This window comes from Oncorhynchus clarkii, chromosome 33 (genome assembly GCF_045791955.1).
Source record: "Oncorhynchus clarkii lewisi isolate Uvic-CL-2024 chromosome 33, UVic_Ocla_1.0, whole genome shotgun sequence".
In the NCBI taxonomy this organism is placed as follows: Eukaryota; Metazoa; Chordata; class Actinopteri; order Salmoniformes; family Salmonidae; genus Oncorhynchus; species Oncorhynchus clarkii.
In genome coordinates, this window is record NC_092179.1 from 38,759,477 (window position 1) to 38,779,553 (window position 20,077).

The 20,077-nt window shown below is 46.3% G+C and overlaps 1 protein-coding gene across 1 annotated transcript in view; it reads left to right on the top strand.

Moving 5' to 3' along the window:
• LOC139392879 (carboxypeptidase M-like) overlaps positions 1–20,077 on the top strand; it is a 98,875-nt gene that overhangs the window by 75,554 nt on the left and 3,244 nt on the right. The window contains exons 5-8 of the mRNA XM_071141197.1: positions 4,392–4,579; positions 5,704–5,874; positions 7,430–7,582; positions 12,851–12,999. Coding sequence (XP_070997298.1) covers positions 4,392–4,579; positions 5,704–5,874; positions 7,430–7,582; positions 12,851–12,999 — 661 coding nt within the window. The remainder of the gene's footprint in view (positions 1–4,391; positions 4,580–5,703; positions 5,875–7,429; positions 7,583–12,850; positions 13,000–20,077) is intronic.

Genomic DNA, 20,077 nt, shown 5'->3' on the forward strand with positions numbered 1-20,077 from the left:
AGGCGGGAGACTCCGGCAGCGCTGTAGAGGCGGAAAGCTCTGACAGCGCTAAACAGGCGGGAGACTCCGACAGCGCTGGAGAGGAGGAAGGCTCCGACAGCGCTGGACAGGCGAGGCGCACTGTAGGCCTGATGCGTGGTGCTGGCACTGGTGGTACTGGGCCGAGGACACGCACAGGAAGCCTGGTGCGGGGAGCTGCTACCGGAGGGCTGGGGTGTGGAGGTGGTACTGGAAAAACCGGACCGTGCAGGCGCACTGGAGCTCTTGAGCACCGAGCCTGCCCAACCTTACCTGGTTGAATGCTCACGGTCGCCCTGCCAGTGCGGCGAGGTGGAATAACCCGCACTGGACTATGCAGGCGAACCGGAGACACCGAGCGCAAGGCTGGTGCCATGTAAGCCGGCCCAAGGAGACGCACTGGGGACCAGCTGCGTAGAGCCGGCTTCATGGCATTAGGCTCGACGCTCAATCTAGCCCGGCAGACACGCGGAGCTGGAATATACCGCACCGGGCTATGCACCCGCACTGGAGACACCGTGCGCACCACTGCATAACACGGTGCCTGTCCGGTTTCTCTAGCCCCCCGGTAAGCACAGGGAGTCTGCCCAGGTCTCCTACCTGGCGTAGCCATACTCCCTGTTAGCCCCCCCCCAAGAAATTTTTGGGGCTGCCTCTCGGGCTTCCTTGCCAGCCGTGTTCCCTCATATCGCCGGCTCCTCTCTCCGGCTGCCTCAGCTCTCCTAAGTGCCTCCACCTGTTCCCATGGGAGGCGATCTCTTCCAGCCAGTATCTCCTCCCAAGTGTAACAGCCCTTGCCATCCAAAACGTCCTCCCATGTCCATTCCTCCTTACGCTGCTGTTGCTGCCTGTTGACACGCTGCTTGGTCCGTTGGTGGTGGGTGATTCTGTAACGGGTTTCGTCTTCATACGAAGGAGAGTCGGACCAAAATGCAGCGTGTGGTTTACGATCCATGTTTATTAATAATACGAAACACGAATCTCCAATACAATACTATAAAACAAAACGTAACGAACGTAACGAAAACCTAAACAGCCTATCTGGTGAAAAACACATAGACAGGAACAATCACCCACCAACACACAGTGAAACCCAGGCTACCTAAATATGGTTCCCAATCAGAGACAATGACGAACACCTGCCTCTGATTGAGAACCATATCAGGCCGAACATAGAACTGGACAAACTAGACATGTAACATAGAATGCCCACTCAGATCACACCCTGACCAACCAAAACATAGAAAATACAAAGTAAACTATGGTCAGGGCGTGACAGGTCTACTACACCTGTTGTATTCAGCATTTCACTGTGAGGTCTACCTACACCTGTTGTATTCAGCATTTCACTGTAAGGTCTACTACACCTGTTGTATTCAGCATTTCACTGTAAGGTCTACTACACCTGTTGTATTCAGCATTTCACTAAGGTCTACCTACACCTGTTGTATTCAGCATTTCACTAAGGTCTACCTACACCTGTTGTATTCAGCATTTCACTGTAAGGTCTACTACACCTGTTGTATTCAGCATTTCACTAAGGTCTACCTACACCTGTTGTATTCAGCATTTCACTAAGGTCTACTACACCTGTTGTATTCAGCATTTCACTGTAAGGTCTACTACACCTGTTGTATTCAGCATTTCACTAAGGTCTACTACACCTGTTGTATTCAGCATTTCACTGTGAGGTCTACTACACCTGTTGTATTCAGCATTTCACTGTGAGGTCTACCTACACCTGTTGTATTCAGCATTTCACTGTAAGGTCTACTACACCTGTTGTATTCAGCATTTCACTGTAAGGTCTACTACACCTGTTGTATTCAGCATTTCACTAAGGTCTACCTACACCTGTTGTATTCAGCATTTCACTAAGGTCTACTACACCTGTTGTATTCAGCATTTCACTAAGGCCTACCTACACCTGTTGTATTCAGCATTTCACTAAGGTCTACCTACACCTGTTGTATTCAGCATTTCACTGTAAGGTCTACTACACCTGTTGTATTCAGCATTTCACTAAGGTCTACCTACACCTGTTGTATTCAGCATTTCACTAAGGTCTACCTACACCTGTTGTATTCAGCATTTCACTGTAAGGTCTACTACACCTGTTGTATTCAGCATTTCACTAAGGTCTACCTACACCTGTTGTATTCAGCATTTCACTGTGAGGTCTACCTACACCTGTTGTATTCAGCATTTCACTAAGGTCTACCTACACCTGTTGTATTCAGCATTTCACTAAGGTCTACCTACACCTGTTGTATTCAGCATTTCACTGTGAGGTCTACCTACACCTGTTGTATTCAGCATTTCACTGTGAGGTCTACTACACCTGTTGTATTCAGCATTTCACTGTGAGGTCTACTACACCTGTTGTATTCAGCATTTCACTGTAAGGTCTACTACACCTGTTGTATTCAGCATTTCACTAAGGTCTACCTACACCTGTTGTATTCAGCATTTCACTAAGGTCTACTACACCTGTTGTAGTCAGCATTTCACTAAGGTCTACTACACCTGTTGTATTCAGCATTTCACTAAGGTCTACCTACACCTGTTGTATTCAGCATTTCACTAAGGTCTACTACACCTGTTGTATTCAGCATTTCACTAAGGTCTACCTACACCTGTTGTATTCAGCATTTCACTAAGGTCTACCTACACCTGTTGTATTCAGCATTTCACTAAGGTCTACCTACACCTGTTGTATTCAGCATTTCACTGTGAGGTCTACTACACCTGTTGTATTCAGCATTTCACTGTAAGGTCTACTACACCTGTTGTATTCAGCATTTCACTAAGGTCTACCTACACCTGTTGTATTCAGCATTTCACTAAGGTCTACTACACCTGTTGTATTCAGCATTTCACTAAGGTCTACCTACACCTGTTGTATTCAGCATTTCACTAAGGTCTACCTACACCTGTTGTATTCAGCATTTCACTAAGGTCTACTACACCTGTTGTATTCAGCATTTCACTAAGATCTACCTACACCTGTTGTATTCAGCATTTCACTAAGGTCTACCTACACCTGTTGTATTCAGCATTTCACTGTGAGGTCTACTACACCTGTTGTATTCAGCATTTCACTAAGGTCTACTACACCTGTTGTATTCAGCATTTCACTGTAAGGTCTACTACACCTGTTGTATTCAGCATTTCACTGTGAGGTCTACTACACCTGTTGTATTCAGCATTTCACTGTAAGGTCTACTACACCTGTTGTATTCAGCATTTCACTAAGGTCTACTACACCTGTTGTATTCAGCATTTCACTAAGGTCTACTACACCGGTTGTATTCAGCATTTCACTAAGGTCTACCTACACCTGTTGTATTCAGCATTTCACTGTAAGGTCTACTACACCTGTTGTATTCAGCATTTCACTAAGGTCTACTACACCTGTTGTATTCAGCATTTCACTAAGGCCTACCTACACCTGTTGTATTCAGCATTTCACTAAGGTCTACCTACACCTGTTGTATTCAGCATTTCACTGTAAGGTCTACTACACCTGTTGTATTCAGCATTTCACTAAGGTCTACTACACCTGTTGTATTCAGCATTTCACTAAGGCCTACCTACACCTGTTGTATTCAGCATTTCACTAAGGTCTACCTACACCTGTTGTATTCAGCATTTCACTGTGAGGTCTACTACACCTGTTGTATTCAGCATTTCACTGTGAGGTCTACCTACACCTGTTGTATTCAGCATTTCACTGTAAGGTCTACTACACCTGTTGTATTCAGCATTTCACTGTAAGGTCTACTACACCTGTTGTATTCAGCATTTCACTGTAAGGTCTACTACACCTGTTGTATTCAGCATTTCACTAAGGTCTACCTACACCTGTTGTATTCAGCATTTCACTAAGGTCTACCTACACCTGTTGTATTCAGCATTTCACTGTAAGGTCTACTACACCTGTTGTATTCAGCATTTCACTAAGGTCTACCTACACCTGTTGTATTCAGCATTTCACTAAGGTCTACTACACCTGTTGTATTCAGCATTTCACTGTAAGGTCTACTACACCTGTTGTATTCAGCATTTCACTAAGGTCTACTACACCTGTTGTATTCAGCATTTCACTGTGAGGTCTACTACACCTGTTGTATTCAGCATTTCACTGTGAGGTCTACCTACACCTGTTGTATTCAGCATTTCACTGTAAGGTCTACTACACCTGTTGTATTCAGCATTTCACTAAGGTCTACTACACCTGTTGTATTCAGCATTTCACTAAGGTCTACCTACACCTGTTGTATTCAGCACATGTGACAAATAAAATTGTATTTTATTTGGTCGGTACCTAGTGAACTTAATATTCTGTATTTTGTCATATGGTTCCCTGACAGGTTCAATAAGAACGGCATCGATCTGAACAGGAACTTCCCAGATGCCTTCTCTAAGAAGGAGAGTGGAATGAGAGAGATGGAGGTGAGAGCCATTATGGACTGGCTGAAGACTGAGAGCTTCGTCCTGTCGGCCAACCTGCACGGTGGGGCTGTGGTGGCCAGCTACCCCTACGACAACAGCAATGGAGGTACTTGAGAGAGAGAGACTGAGTGATCCCAATTTATTTATTTTATTTTTATTTTAACTAGGAAAGTCAGTTAAGAACAAATTCTTATTTTCAATGAGAACGACAGATTTGTACCTTGTCAGCTTGGGGATATGAACTTGCAACCTTTCGGTTACTAGTCCAACGCTCTAACCACTAGGCTACCCTGCCGCCCCAATATATATATATATATCCCAATATAGAGACTACTAGAATGACTACAGAGTAGAGAATCAACAGGTGTCTAATATAGAGACTACTAGAATGACTACAGAGTAACAACAGGTGTCTAATATAGAGACTACTAGAATGACTACAGAGTAACAACAGTTGTCTAATATAGAGACTACTAGAATGACTACAGAGTAGAGTAACAACAGTTGTCTAATATAGAGACTACTAGAATGACTACAGAGTAACAACGGGTGTCTAATATAGAGACTACTAGAATGACTACAGAGTAGAGAATCAACAGGTCTCTAATATAGAGACTACTAGAATGACTACAGAGTAACAACAGGTGTCCCTGTCAAGAGATCAATAGATCAACCAATCAGTCAATCACATCAATATTGGTTATGTCTCCATTGTGTCCCAAATAGCCCAGGTCTAAAGTAGTGTACTATATAGGGAATAGGGCTCTGGTCTAAAGTAGTGCACTATATAGGGAATAGGACTCTGGTCTAAAGTAGTGTACTATATAGGGAATAGGGCTCTGGTCTAAAGTAGTGTACTATATAGGGAATAGGGCTCTGGTCTAAAGTAGTGTACTATATAGGGAATAGGGCTCTGGTCTAAAGTAGTGTACTATATAGGGAATAGGGCTCTGGTCTAAAGTAGTGTACTATATAGGGAATAGGGCTCTGGTCTAAAGTAGTGTACTATATAGGGAATAGGGCTCTGGTCTAAAGTAGTGTACTATATAGGGAATAGGGCCCTGGTCTATAGTAGTGTACTATATAGGGAATAGGGCTCTGGTCTATAGTAGTGCACTATATAGGGAATAGGGCTCTGGTCTATAGTAGTGTACTATATAGGGAATACGGCTCTGGTCTAAAGTAGTGTACTATATAGGGAACAGGTTGACGTGTTGTGTTGTCACACAGGTAGTGAGCTGCAGAGTGGATCCAGTGTTGCCCCCGACAACGACGTGTTGATCCAGCTGGCTAAGACCTACTCCTACACCCACAGCCAGATGCACAAGGGAGACCACTGTTACGACTCCAAGGACTTTAAGGAGGGCATCACCAACGGCTACTACTGGTACCCTCTACCAGGTCAGTCAGTAAATCTATCAGTTTACAGATCTGGGGTAATAGTTAAGGGTGTTGGGTTGATAGTCTCAAGCTCCCCCCCCCCCCCTCCCCCGGGTTCAAAGTTCAAACCACGGGACTAATTCGCTACAGTACTAATACTAGAGGTCACGTGTACAGTCGTGTTGAGAAAATGAATATTTGTGTCATTCTCAAAACTTTTGACCACGACTGTCCGTCCATCACCTTTCGCTGGGTCAACTTGTCCGTGTTGTCATCAACCCTGGAGATATTGGGTTAAGATTTAGCAGAGTTGATAAGACATCCATCCGATCATTGATGTCAATGGGAGATTTATGTAAATGTTCCGGTGTGTTCCGCATCATCTCAGTGTAGAATACATATAGAACTGCACATGTCCATTCAGTCATTATGTCCCTGTCCCACCCTATAGAAACTGGTCTAATAGACTACAGTGACTGGTGCAGTGACGAGCACCATTATGGCTCTAGTCTGGCTCAGTTTCATGTTTTTCTGTCCGTTTCCTAGGATACTGGTCTAATAGACTACAGTGACTGGTGCAGTGACGAGCACCATTATGGCTCTAGTCTGGCTCAGTTTCATGTTTTCTCTCCGTTTCCTAGGATACTGGTCTAATAGACTACAGTGACTGGTGCAGTGATGAGCACCATTATGGCTCTTGTCTGGCTCAGTTTCATGTTTTCTCTCCGTTTCCTAGGATACTGGTCTAATAGACTACAGTGACTGGTGCAGTGATGAGCACCATTATGGCTCTTGTCTGGCTCAGTTTCATGTTTTTCTCTCCGTTTCCTAGGATACTGGTCTAATAGACTACAGTGACTGGTGCAGTGACGAGCACCATTATGGCTCTAGTCTGGCTCAGTTTCATGTTTTTCTGTCCGTTTCCTAGGATACTGGTCTAATAGACTACAGTGACTGGTGCAGTGACGAGCACCATTATGGCTCTAGTCTGGCTCAGTTTCATGTTTTTCTATCCGTTTCCTAGGATACTGGTCTAATAGACTACAGTGACTGGTGCAGTGACGAGCACCATTATGGCTCTAGTCTGGCTCAGTTTCATGTTTTTCTATCTGTTTCCTAGGATACTGGTCTAATAGACTACAGTGACTGGTGCAGGGTCGAGCACCATTATGGCTCTAGTCTGGCTCAGTTTCATGTTTTTCTATCTGTTTCCTAGGATACTGGTCTAATAGACTACAGTGACGAGCACCATCATGGCTCTAGTCTGGCTCAGTTTCATGTTTTTCTATCCGTTTCCTAGGATACTGGTCTAATAGACTACAGTGACTGGTGCAGGGTCGAGCACCATTATGGCTCTAGTCTGGCTCAGTTTCATGTTTTTCTATCTGTTTCCTAGGATACTGATCTAATAGACTACAGTGACGAGCACCATCATGGCTCTAGTCTGGCTCAGTTTCATGTTTTTCTATCCGTTTCCTAGGATACTGGTCTAATAGACTACAGTGACTGGTGCAGGGTCGAGCACCATTATGGCTCTAGTCTGGCTCAGTTTCATGTTTTTCTATCTGTTTCCTAGGAGGGATGCAGGACTATAACTACGTGTGGGGCCAGTGTCTAGAGATCACCTTGGAGCTGTCCTGTTGTAAATACCCTCCAGAGAGTGATCTGCCTGGGCTCTGGGACGCCAACCGGGCCGCGCTGCTGGCATACATGCAACAGGTCCATCTGGGTCAGTACCACGCTGTCTATCGTGGGTTAGTACCACGCTGTCTGTCGCAGTTTAGTACCATGCTGTCTATCGCAGTTTAGTACCACGCTGTCTATCGCAGTTTAGTACCACGCTGTCTATCGCAGTTTAGTACCACGCTGTCTATCGTGGGTTAGTACCACGCTGTCTGTCGTGGGCTAATACCACATTGTCTGTCGTGGGTTAGTACCACACTGTCTATCGCAGTTTAGTACCACGCTGTCTATCGTGGGTTAGTACCACGCTGTCTATCGTGGGTTAGTACCACGCTGTCTATCGTGGGTTAGTACCACGCTGTCTATCGTGGGTTAGTACCACGCTGTCTATCGTGGGTTAGTACCACGCTGTCTATCGTGGGTTAGTACCACGCTGTCTGTCGTGGGTTAGTACCACGCTGTCTATCGTGGGTTAGTACCACACTGTCTATCGTGGGTTAGTACCACGCTGTCTGTCGCGGGTTAGTACCGCGCTGTCTGTCGTGGGTTAGTACCGCGCTGTCTGTCGTGGGTTAGTACCGCGCTGTCTATCGTGGGTCAGTACCACGCTGTCTGTCGTGGGTTAGTACCACGCTGTCTGTCGCGGGTTAGTACCGCGCTGTCTGTCGTGGGTTAGTACCACACTGTCTATTGTGGGTTAGTACCACACTGTCTATCGTGGGTTAGGACCACGCTGTCTGTCGCGGGATAGTACCACGCTGTCTGTCATGGGTTAGTACCAAGCTGTCTGTCGCGGGTTAGTACCACGTTGTCTGTCGTGGTTTAGTACCACGCTGTCTGTCGCGGGTTAGTACCACGTTGTCTGTCGTGGGTTAGTACCACGCTGTCTGTCGCGGGTTAGTACCACGCTGTCTATCGTGGGTCAGTACCACGCTGTCTATCGTGGGTCAGTACCACGCTGTCTATCGTGGGTTAGTACCATGCTGTCTGTCGCAGGTTAGTACCACGCTGTCTGTCCTGGGTTAGTACCACGCTGTCTATCGCAGTTTAGTACCACGCTGTCTATCGTGGGTTAGTACCATGCTGTCTGTCGTGGGTTAGTACCACGCTGTCTATCGTGGGTTAGTACCACGCTGTCTATCGTGGGTTAGTACCACGCTGTCTGTCCTGGGTTAGTACCACGCTGTCTATCGTGGGTTAGTACCACGCTGTCTATCGTAAATACAATCAAATCAATCAATACTTCTGTACAGTGTTTCACTACCCAGTGGTGGCTTGATCATTTCAATGGTAGAATGATTCATTTAGGTAAGAATCGTTTAGGTAGTAAGATTCATTTAGGTAAGAATCGGTAAGGTTAATTAGATTCATTCAAGATATGTGGATATTGAATGTAAGCTTAAAATAATTCTGTAAAAAAAAAATTCCAATGTTATGTCAATGCTATGTCACATGCTGAAAAGCCCCCAGGCACTAAAATAGATCTACAGATCAGATCTCACAACAATGGTCTACACTGGGATGACTCCTGGTCCAGGTCAGTCATCATGGTCTACCCTGGGATGACTCCTGGTCCAGGTCAGTCATCACGGTATTCTACCCTGGGATGACTCCTGGTCCGGGTCAGTCATCACGGTCTACCCTTAGATGACTGACTCCTGGCCCAGGTCAGTCATCACGGTCTACCCTTGGATAACTCCTGGTGCGGGTCAGTCATCACGGTCTACCCTGAGATGACTCCTGGTCCGGGTCAGTCATCACGGTCTACCCTTAGATGACTGACTCCTGGCCCAGGTCAGTCATCACGGTCTACCCTTGGATAACTCCTGGTGCGGGTCAGTCATCACGGTCTACCCTGGGATGACTCCTGGTCCGGGTCAGTCATCACGGTCTACCCTGGGATGACTCCTGGTCCAGGTCAGTCATCACGGTCTACCCTGGGATGACTCCTGGTCCAGGTCAGTCATCACTGTCTACCCTGGGATGACTCCTGGTCCGGGTCAGTCATCACGGTCTACCCTGGGATGACTCCTGGTCCAGGTCAGTCATCACGGTCTACCCTGGGATGACTCCTGGTCCAGGTCAGTCATCACTGTCTACCCTGGGATGACTCCTGGTCCAGGTCAGTCATCACGGTCTACCCTGGGATGACTCCTGGTCCAGGTCAGTCATCACGGGGTACCCTGGGATGACTCCTGGTCCAGGTCAGTCATCACGGTCTTCTACCCTGGGACAACTCCTGGTCCGGGTCAGTCATCACGGTCTTCTACCCTGGGATGACTCCTGGTCCAGGTCAGTCATCATGGTCTTCTACCCTGGGATGACTCCTGGTCCGGGTCAGTCATCACGGTCTACCCTGGGATGACTCCTGGTCCGGGTCAGTCATCACGGTCTTCTACCCTGGGACGACTCCTGGTCCAGGTCAGTCATCACGGTCTACCCTGGGATGACTCCTGGTCCAGGTCAGTCATCACGGTCTTCTACCCTGGGATGACTCCTGGTCCGGGTCAGTCATCACGGTCTACCCTGGGATGACTCCTGGTCCAGGTCAGTCATCATGGTCTTCTACCCTGGGATGACTCCTGGTCCAGGTCAGTCATCACGGTGTAAAGTAGTGCACTATATAGGGAATAGTGTGCCATTTGGGATGTGGGCCCTGGTCAAAAGTAGTGCACTATATAGGGAATAGGGTGCCATTTAGGATGCACAGGGAGAGTCCGTGTGATGCTTGGTGCCTCAACTGACATCACAACAATCACCACTGTAATGTGACCCTGGCTAAAAGATCATATTAATTAACCAACAGAAGCTCCCCCTGTAGTCCAGTCAAAAGCTTTTCTAGAATAGTCTGACTGTTCTCCTGTGTTGTGTCGGGGTAAACACAGAATAGACTGACTGTTCTCCTGTGTTGTGTCGAGGTAAACACAGAATAGTCTGACTTCTCCTGTGTTGTGTCGAGGTAAACACAGAATAGGGTGACTGTTCTCCTGTGTTGTGTCGAGGTAAACACAGAATAGGGTGACTGTTCTCCTGTGTTGTGTCGAGGTAAACACAGAATAGGGTGACTGTTCTCCTGTGTTGTGTCGAGGTAAACACAGAATAGGGTGACTGTTCTCCTGTGTTGTGTCGAGGTAAACACAGAATAGGGTGACTGTTCTCCTGTGTTGTGTCGAGGTAAACACAGAATAGGGTGACTGTTCTCATGTGTTGTGTCGAGGTAAACACAGAATAGACTGACTGTTCTCATGTGTTGTGTCGAGGTAAACACAGAATAGTCTGACTGTTCTCCTGTGTTGTGTCGAGGTAAACACAGAATAGTCTGACTGTTCTCCTGTGTTGTGTCGAGGTAAACACAGAATAGGGTGACTGTTCTCCTGTGTTGTGTCGAGGTAAACACAGAATAGGGTGACTGTTCTCCTGTGTTGTGTCGAGGTAAACACAGAATAGGGTGACTGTTATCCTGTGTTGTGTCGAGGTAAACACAGAATAGGGTGACTGTTCTCCTGTGTTGTGTCGAGGTAAACACAGAATAGGGTGACTGTTCTCCTGTGTTGTGCCGAGGTAAACACAGAATAGGGTGACTGTTCTCCTGTGTTGTGTCGAGGTAAACACAGAATAGGGTGACTGTTCTCCTGTGTTGTGTCGAGGTAAACACAGAATAGGGTGACTGTTCTCCTGTGTTGTGTCGAGGTAAACACAGAATAGGGTGACTGTTCTCCTGTGTTGTGTCGAGGTAAACACAGAATAGGGTGACTGTTCTCCTGTGTTGTGTCGAGGTAAACACAGAATAGGGTGACTGTTCTCCTGTGTTGTGTCGAGGTAAACACAGAATAGGGTGACTGTTCTCATGTGTTGTGTCGAGGTAAACACAGAATAGACTGACTGTTCTCATGTGTTGTGTCGAGGTAAACACAGAATAGTCTGACTGTTCTCCTGTGTTGTGTCGAGGTAAACACAGAATAGTCTGACTGTTCTCCTGTGTTGTGTTGAGGTAAACACAGAATAGGGTGACTGTTCTCCTGTGTTGTGTCGAGGTAAACACAGAATAGTCTGACTGTTCTCCTGTGTTGTGTCGAGGTAAACACAGAATAGTCTGACTGTTCTCCTGTGTTGTGTCGAGGTAAACACAGAATAGTCTGACTGTTCTCCTGTGTTGTGTCGAGGTAAACACAGAATAGACTGACTGTTCTCCTGTGTTGTGTCGAGGTAAACACAGAATAGGGTGACTGTTCTCCTGTGTTGTGTCGAGGTAAACACAGAATAGTCTGACTGTTCTCCTGTGTTGTGTCGAGGTAAACACAGAATAGACTGACTGTTCTCCTGTGTTGTGTCGAGGTAAACACAGAATAGTCTGACTGTTCTCCTGTGTTGTGTCGAGGTTCATTCATTCCAGTAAAGTTAAGACGGAGGAAACTCCGCCCCTTTCTGAATAGTTAATGGGGTATCGTCTAACTAACAGCAGGACAATTGAGTAGCAGCGCGCAAGCTCCGCCCACCTGAGGATCTATTTCCTGTGTGTGAGGGGGAGGGGTCGAAATCCACTTGACATTTAAATCTCGCTGGATTGATTCATTTCATTTTACTCCTGTGAATCTTTCATACCCTTTGCTTGTTCCTGTCGTTTTTTTTAATGTTTACAAATTAGATGCGCTGAAATGAAAGCAACTTCCTGAAAATGAACACTGGGATGATAGTGATATTATGTCTGTTTAGATAGATGTGATCTAGAGCCAAGCCTGTTGATCTTTAATCTGAGGCTATCCTGCTAGTGACGCAACATGTTGAATTATGCAACAGAACTTGACAACAGTAATGAATGAGGCTGTCTAGACCGAGCAGGTAGGCCTAGACAGAGCTAGTGTTTGGTGGTTGCAGGCCAGTTCCACCTATGTTAATTTATTCATATATGCAAATTACCATGTGTGCTTATGCAAATGAGGCATATATACTTTTCTTTATTTTAACACATATTTTTTTAAATACCAGATACCATTACAAAATGTGCATATGAAGTGCATGCTAAGAAAATAAAAGTAACATTTGACATATTGTCAAATGTTGACAAATGTTTTATGTGCTATAATCCAGTCGATACCTGATGGGAGGAATTTCATCCGTTGTTCAACTGTTCTATTTATTATAATGTTTTTTTAAAACCTTTTTAACAATTTGGATGACCGTTGCTAAATGAAGAACCAATTGGCTTGGTTGGTGTTGATTGTCTTTCTCTCCTTCCGTCCTGCTGTGTGTGTGTGTGTGTGTGTGTGTGTGTGTGTGTGTGTGTGTGTGTGTGTGTGTGTGTGTGTGTCTCTAGGTGTGAAAGGGCAGGTGTTGGACGCGGAGGGAAACCCATTACAGAATGCTCTGGTGGAGGTGGAGGGGAGACAGAACCTCTGTCCCTTCAGAACCGACCGCCATGGAGAATACTACAGACTGCTGCTGCCAGGCAACTACACCTTTAGGGTGAGACAGCACCCTCTGGTGGTAGTACTGATAGTTTAGGGTTTATTCAACTACTGCTGCTGCCAGGCAACTACACCTTTAGGGTGAGACAGCACCCTCTGGTGGTAGTACTGATAGTTTAGGGTTTATTCAACTACTGCTGCTGCCAGGCAACTACACCTTTAGGGTGAGACAGCACCCTCTGGTGGTAGTACTGATAGTTTAGGTTTATTCAACTACTGCTGCTGCCAGGCAACTACACCTTTAGGGTGAGACAGCACCCTCTGGTGGTAGTACTGATAGTTTAGGTTTATTCAACTACTGCTGCTGCCAGGCAACTACACCTTTAGGGTGAGACAGCACCCTCTGGTGGTAGTACTGATAGTTTAGGGTTTATTCAACTACTGCTGCTGCCAGGCAACTACACCTTTAGGGTGAGACAGCACCCTCTGGTGGTAGTACTGATAGTTTAGGGTTTATTCAACTACTGCTGCTGCCAGGCAACTACACCTTTAGGGTGAGACAGCACCCTCTGGTGGTAGTACTGATAGTTTAGGTTTATTCAACTACTGCTGCTGCCAGGCAACTACACCTTTAGGGTGAGACAGCACCCTCTGGTGGTAGTACTGATAGTTTAGGTTTATTCAACTACTGCTGCTGTCTCAAATGGCACCCTATTTCCTATGTAGTGCACTACTTTTGACCAGAGCCCTATTCCACAAATGACACCCTATTTCCTATATATATATATATAGGAAATAGGGTGCCATTTGGGACCGGTCTGTGTATCTGGGTGGTAGTTATTTATTTGGACAGTGAAGCTAAAACTTTTAATTTGGCTCTATTACTCCCAACATTTTGGATTTGAGATAAAAATGTTTCATATGAGGCGAATGTACAAAATGTCACCTTTTTATTTGAGGGTATTTTCATACATATTTGTTTTAACGTTTAGAAATGAAAGCACTTTTTTATTTAGGGTCCGATTTAAAAATCTGTGATGCGAAGAACGCTGAGTCACGGAATCTAGACAATAACACGGAATTCAACACTATTTAAAAATATATGGAATATAGTAGGAAATCAACTAAATGTATTCATTTGACCAAGTTTATAATAAGGCGTGAACAGAATGCGTCAGTGATTCGTATTTCTTTCAAGTTTCTGAACCGGCATTGAGAATTCCCCCGTCTGTGTATTTTCCCGTCTACCACTCGGTGTAGCTGTTAGCGATGATGCTAATAAAATGACACAGTCTTCTGGTAGATGGAAAGGCTTTCCCAAAAAACCCTTCTCAATTAAAATGTTAACTACAAAGTAGCCTATTGCCTTCCTGGCAGAATTATATCATGATTATTTGATTCAGTCCGGTGGGTCATTTGTTTAGCCAACTCTACCATCACACGTGTGCTAGAAAAACACCACTAAACAGCAGCATCGTTGGGGTGCACAGGGGAATTAAAGGGGAACGATACCCCAAAACTGAACATTTTCTAAACATTTCCCAGACCTCAAAAGTGGTCTCCTGATGTGGTTTAAACATTGTTGTGGATTTTAGAAAATCCCATTTATATTTTAATAAATAATAATAATGGATTTTATAGGGCTCTGCTTTAATGTTTCTTCTGAAGGTCTTTTTAAAAATCTATTTAATCTTTATTTAACTAGGCAAGTCAGTTAAGAACAAATTCTTATTTACATTGACGGCCTAGGAACAGTGGGTTAACTGCCTTGGAACAGTGGGTTAACTGCCTAGGAACAGTGGGGTTAACTGCCTAGGAACAGTGGGTTAACTGCCTAGGAACAGTGGGTTAACTGCCTAGGAACAGTGGGGTTAACTGCCTAGGAACACTGGGTTAACTGCCTAGGAACAGTGGGGTTAACTGGTCTAGGAACAGTGGGGTTAACTGGTCTAGGAACAGTGGGTTAACTGCCCATGAACAGTGGGTTAACTGCCTAGGAACAGTGGGTTAACTGCCTAGGAACAGTGGGTTAACTGGTCTAGGAACAGTGGGTTAACTGCCTAGGAACAGTGGGGTTAACTGCCTAGGAACAGTGGGTTAACTGCCTAGGAACAGTGGGTTAACTGCCTAGGGACAGTGGGTTAACTGCCTAGGAACAGTGGGGTTAACTGCCTAGGAACAGTGGGTTAACTGCCTAGGAACAGTGGGTTAACTGCCTAGGGACAGTGGGTTAACTGGTCTAGGAACAGTGGGTTAACTGCCTAGGAACAGTGTGTTAACTGGTCTAGGAACAGTGGGTTAACTGGTCTAGGAACAGTGGGTTAACTGCCTAGGAACAGTGGGTTAACTGCCTAGGAACAGTGGGGTTAACTGCCTAGGAACAGTGGGTTAACTGCCTAGGAACAGTGGGTTAACTGCCTAGGAACAGTGGGTTAACTGCCTAGGGAACAGTTGGGTTAACTGCCTAGGGAACAGTGGGGTTAACTGCCTTGTTCAGGGGAACAGTGGGTTAACTGCCTTGTTCAGGGGAACAGTGGGGTTAACTGCCTAGGAACAGTGGGGTTAACTGCCTAGGAACAGTGGGGTTAACTGCCTAGGAACAGTGGGTTAACTGCCTAGGAACAGTGGGGTTAACTGCCTAGGAACAGTGGGGTTAACTGCCTAGGAACAGTGGGTTAACTGCCTAGGGACAGTGTGTTAACTGCCTAGGGACAGTGTGTTAACTGCCTAGGGACAGTGTGTTAACTGCCTAGGAACAGTGGGTTAACTGCCTAGGAACAGTGGGTTAACTGGTCTAGGAACAGTGGGGTTAACTGCCTAGGAACAGTGGGGTTAACTGCCTAGGGACAGTGTGTTAACTGCCTAGGAACAGTGGATTAACTGCCTAGGGAACAGTGGGGTTAACTGCCTAGGAACAGTGGGTTAACTGCCTAGGAACAGTGGGTTAACTGGTCTAGGAACAGTGGGTTAACTGGTCTAGGAACAGTGGGTTAACTGCCTAGGAACAGTGGGTTAACTGGTCTAGGAACAGTGGGGTTAACTGGTCTAGGAACAGTGGGGTTAACTGGTCTAGGAACAGTGGGTTAACTGCCTAGGAACAGTGGGTTAACTGCCTAGGAACAGTGGGTTAACTGCCTAGGAACAGTGGGTTAACTGGTCTAGGAACAGTGTGTTAACTGCCTAGGAACAGTGGATTAACTGCCTAGGGAACAGTGGGGTTAACTGCCTAGGAACAGTGGGTTAACTGGTCTAGGAACAGTGGGTTAACTGCCTAGGAACAGTGGGTTAACTGCCTAGGAACAGTGGGTTAACTGCCTAGGAACAGTGGGTTAACTGGTCTAGGAACAGTGGGTTAACTGCCTAGGAACAGTGGGTTAACTGCCTAGGAACAGTGGGTTAACTGGTCTAGGAACAGTGGGTTAACTGCCTAGGAACAGTGGGTTAACTGGTCTAGGAACAGTGGGTTAACTGCCTAGGAACAGTGGGGTTAACTGGTCTAGGAACAGTGGGTTAACTGGTCTAGGAACAGTGGGTTAACTGCCTAGGAACAGTGGGGTAAACTGGTCTAGGAACAGTGGGGTTAACTGGTCTAGGGACAGTGGGTTAACTGGTCTAGGAACAGTGGGGTTAACTGCCTAGGAACAGTGGGTTAACTGCCTAGGGACAGTGTGTTAACTGCCTAGGAACAGTGGATTAACTGCCTAGGGAACAGTGGGGTTAACTGGTCTAGGAACAGTGGGGTTAACTGGTCTAGGAACAGTGGGGTTAACTGGTCTAGGAACAGTGGGGTTAACTGCCTAGGAACAGTGGGCGTGAACAGAATGCGTCAGTGATTCGTATTTCTTTCAAGTTTCTGAACCGGCATTGAGAATTCCCCCGTCTGTGTATTTTCCCGTCTACCACTCGGTGTAGCTGTTAGCGATGATGCTAATAAAATGACACAGTCTTCTGGTAGATGGAAAGGCTTTCCCAAAAAACCCTTCTCAATTAAAATGTTAACTACAAAGTAGCCTATTGCCTTCCTGGCAGAATTATATCATGATTATTTGATTCAGTCCGGTGGGTCATTTGTTTAGCCAACTCTACCATCACACGTGTGCTAGAAAAACACCACTAAACAGCAGCATCGTTGGGGTGCACAGGGGAATTAAAGGGGAACGATACCCCAAAACTGAACATTTTCTAAACATTTCCCAGACCTCAAAAGTGGTCTCCTGATGTGGTTTAAACATTGTTGTGGATTTTAGAAAATCCCATTTATATTTTAATAAATAATAATAATGGATTTTATAGGGCTCTGCTTTAATGTTTCTTCTGAAGGTCTTTTTAAAAATCTATTTAATCTTTATTTAACTAGGCAAATCAGTTAAGAACAAATTCTTATTTACATTGACGGCCTAGGAACAGTGGGTTAACTGCCTTGGAACAGTGGGTTAACTGCCTAGGAACAGTGGGGTTAACTGCCTAGGAACAGTGGGTTAACTGCCTAGGAACAGTGGGTTAACTGCCTAGGAACAGTGGGGTTAACTGCCTAGGAACACTGGGTTAACTGCCTAGGAACAGTGGGGTTAACTGGTCTAGGAACAGTGGGGTTAACTGGTCTAGGAACAGTGGGTTAACTGCCCATGAACAGTGGGTTAACTGCCTAGGAACAGTGGGTTAACTGCCTAGGAACAGTGGGTTAACTGGTCTAGGAACAGTGGGTTAACTGCCTAGGAACAGTGGGGTTAACTGCCTAGGAACAGTGGGTTAACTGCCTAGGAACAGTGGGTTAACTGCCTAGGGACAGTGGGTTAACTGCCTAGGAACAGTGGGGTTAACTGCCTAGGAACAGTGGGTTAACTGCCTAGGAACAGTGGGTTAACTGCCTAGGGACAGTGGGTTAACTGCCTAGGAACAGTGGGTTAACTGGTCTAGGAACAGTGGGTTAACTGCCTAGGAACAGTGTGTTAACTGGTCTAGGAACAGTGGGTTAACTGGTCTAGGAACAGTGGGTTAACTGCCTAGGAACAGTGGGTTAACTGCCTAGGAACAGTGGGGTTAACTGCCTAGGAACAGTGGGTTAACTGCCTAGGAACAGTGGGTTAACTGCCTAGGAACAGTGGGTTAACTGCCTAGGGAACAGTTGGGTTAACTGCCTAGGGAACAGTGGGGTTAACTGCCTTGTTCAGGGGAACAGTGGGTTAACTGCCTTGTTCAGGGGAACAGTGGGGTTAACTGCCTAGGAACAGTGGGGTTAACTGCCTAGGAACAGTGGGGTTAACTGCCTAGGAACAGTGGGTTAACTGCCTAGGAACAGTGGGGTTAACTGCCTAGGAACAGTGGGGTTAACTGCCTAGGAACAGTGGGTTAACTGCCTAGGGACAGTGTGTTAACTGCCTAGGGACAGTGTGTTAACTGCCTAGGGACAGTGTGTTAACTGCCTAGGAACAGTGGGTTAACTGCCTAGGAACAGTGGGTTAACTGGTCTAGGAACAGTGGGGTTAACTGCCTAGGAACAGTGGGGTTAACTGCCTAGGGACAGTGTGTTAACTGCCTAGGAACAGTGGATTAACTGCCTAGGGAACAGTGGGGTTAACTGCCTAGGAACAGTGGGTTAACTGCCTAGGAACAGTGGGTTAACTGGTCTAGGAACAGTGGGTTAACTGGTCTAGGAACAGTGGGTTAACTGCCTAGGAACAGTGGGTTAACTGGTCTAGGAACAGTGGGGTTAACTGGTCTAGGAACAGTGGGGTTAACTGGTCTAGGAACAGTGGGTTAACTGCCTAGGAACAGTGGGTTAACTGCCTAGGAACAGTGGGTTAACTGCCTAGGAACAGTGGGTTAACTGGTCTAGGAACAGTGTGTTAACTGCCTAGGAACAGTGGATTAACTGCCTAGGGAACAGTGGGGTTAACTGCCTAGGAACAGTGGGTTAACTGGTCTAGGAACAGTGGGTTAACTGCCTAGGAACAGTGGGTTAACTGCCTAGGAACAGTGGGTTAACTGCCTAGGAACAGTGGGTTAACTGGTCTAGGAACAGTGGGTTAACTGCCTAGGAACAGTGGGTTAACTGCCTAGGAACAGTGGGTTAACTGGTCTAGGAACAGTGGGTTAACTGCCTAGGAACAGTGGGTTAACTGGTCTAGGAACAGTGGGTTAACTGCCTAGGAACAGTGGGGTTAACTGGTCTAGGAACAGTGGGTTAACTGGTCTAGGAACAGTGGGTTAACTGCCTAGGAACAGTGGGGTAAACTGGTCTAGGAACAGTGGGGTTAACTGGTCTAGGGACAGTGGGTTAACTGGTCTAGGAACAGTGGGGTTAACTGCCTAGGAACAGTGGGTTAACTGCCTAGGGACAGTGTGTTAACTGCCTAGGAACAGTGGATTAACTGCCTAGGGAACAGTGGGGTTAACTGGTCTAGGAACAGTGGGGTTAACTGGTCTAGGAACAGTGGGGTTAACTGGTCTAGGAACAGTGGGGTTAACTGCCTAGGAACAGTGGGTTAACTGCCTAGGAACAGTGTGTTAACTGCCTAGGAACAGTGGATTAACTGCCTAGGGAACAGTGGGGTTAACTGCCTAGGAACAGTGGGTTAACTGCCTAGGAACAGTGGGTTAACTGGTCTAGGAACAGTGGGTTAACTGGTCTAGGAACAGTGGGTTAACTGCCTAGGAACAGTGGGTTAACTGGTCTAGGAACAGTGGGGTTAACTGGTCTAGGAACAGTGGGGTTAACTGGTCTAGGAACAGTGGGTTAACTGCCTAGGAACAGTGGGTTAACTGCCTAGGAACAGTGGGTTAACTGCCTAGGAACAGTGGGTTAACTGGTCTAGGAACAGTGGGTTAACTGCCTAGGAACAGTGGGTTAACTGCCTAGGAACAGTGGGTTAACTGGTCTAGGAACAGTGGGTTAACTGCCTAGGAACAGTGGGTTAACTGGTCTAGGAACAGTGGGTTAACTGCCTAGGAACAGTGGGGTTAACTGGTCTAGGAACAGTGGGTTAACTGGTCTAGGAACAGTGGGTTAACTGCCTAGGAACAGTGGGGTAAACTGGTCTAGGAACAGTGGGGTTAACTGGTCTAGGGACAGTGGGTTAACTGGTCTAGGAACAGTGGGTTAACTGGTCTAGGAACAGTGGGGTTAACTGGTCTAG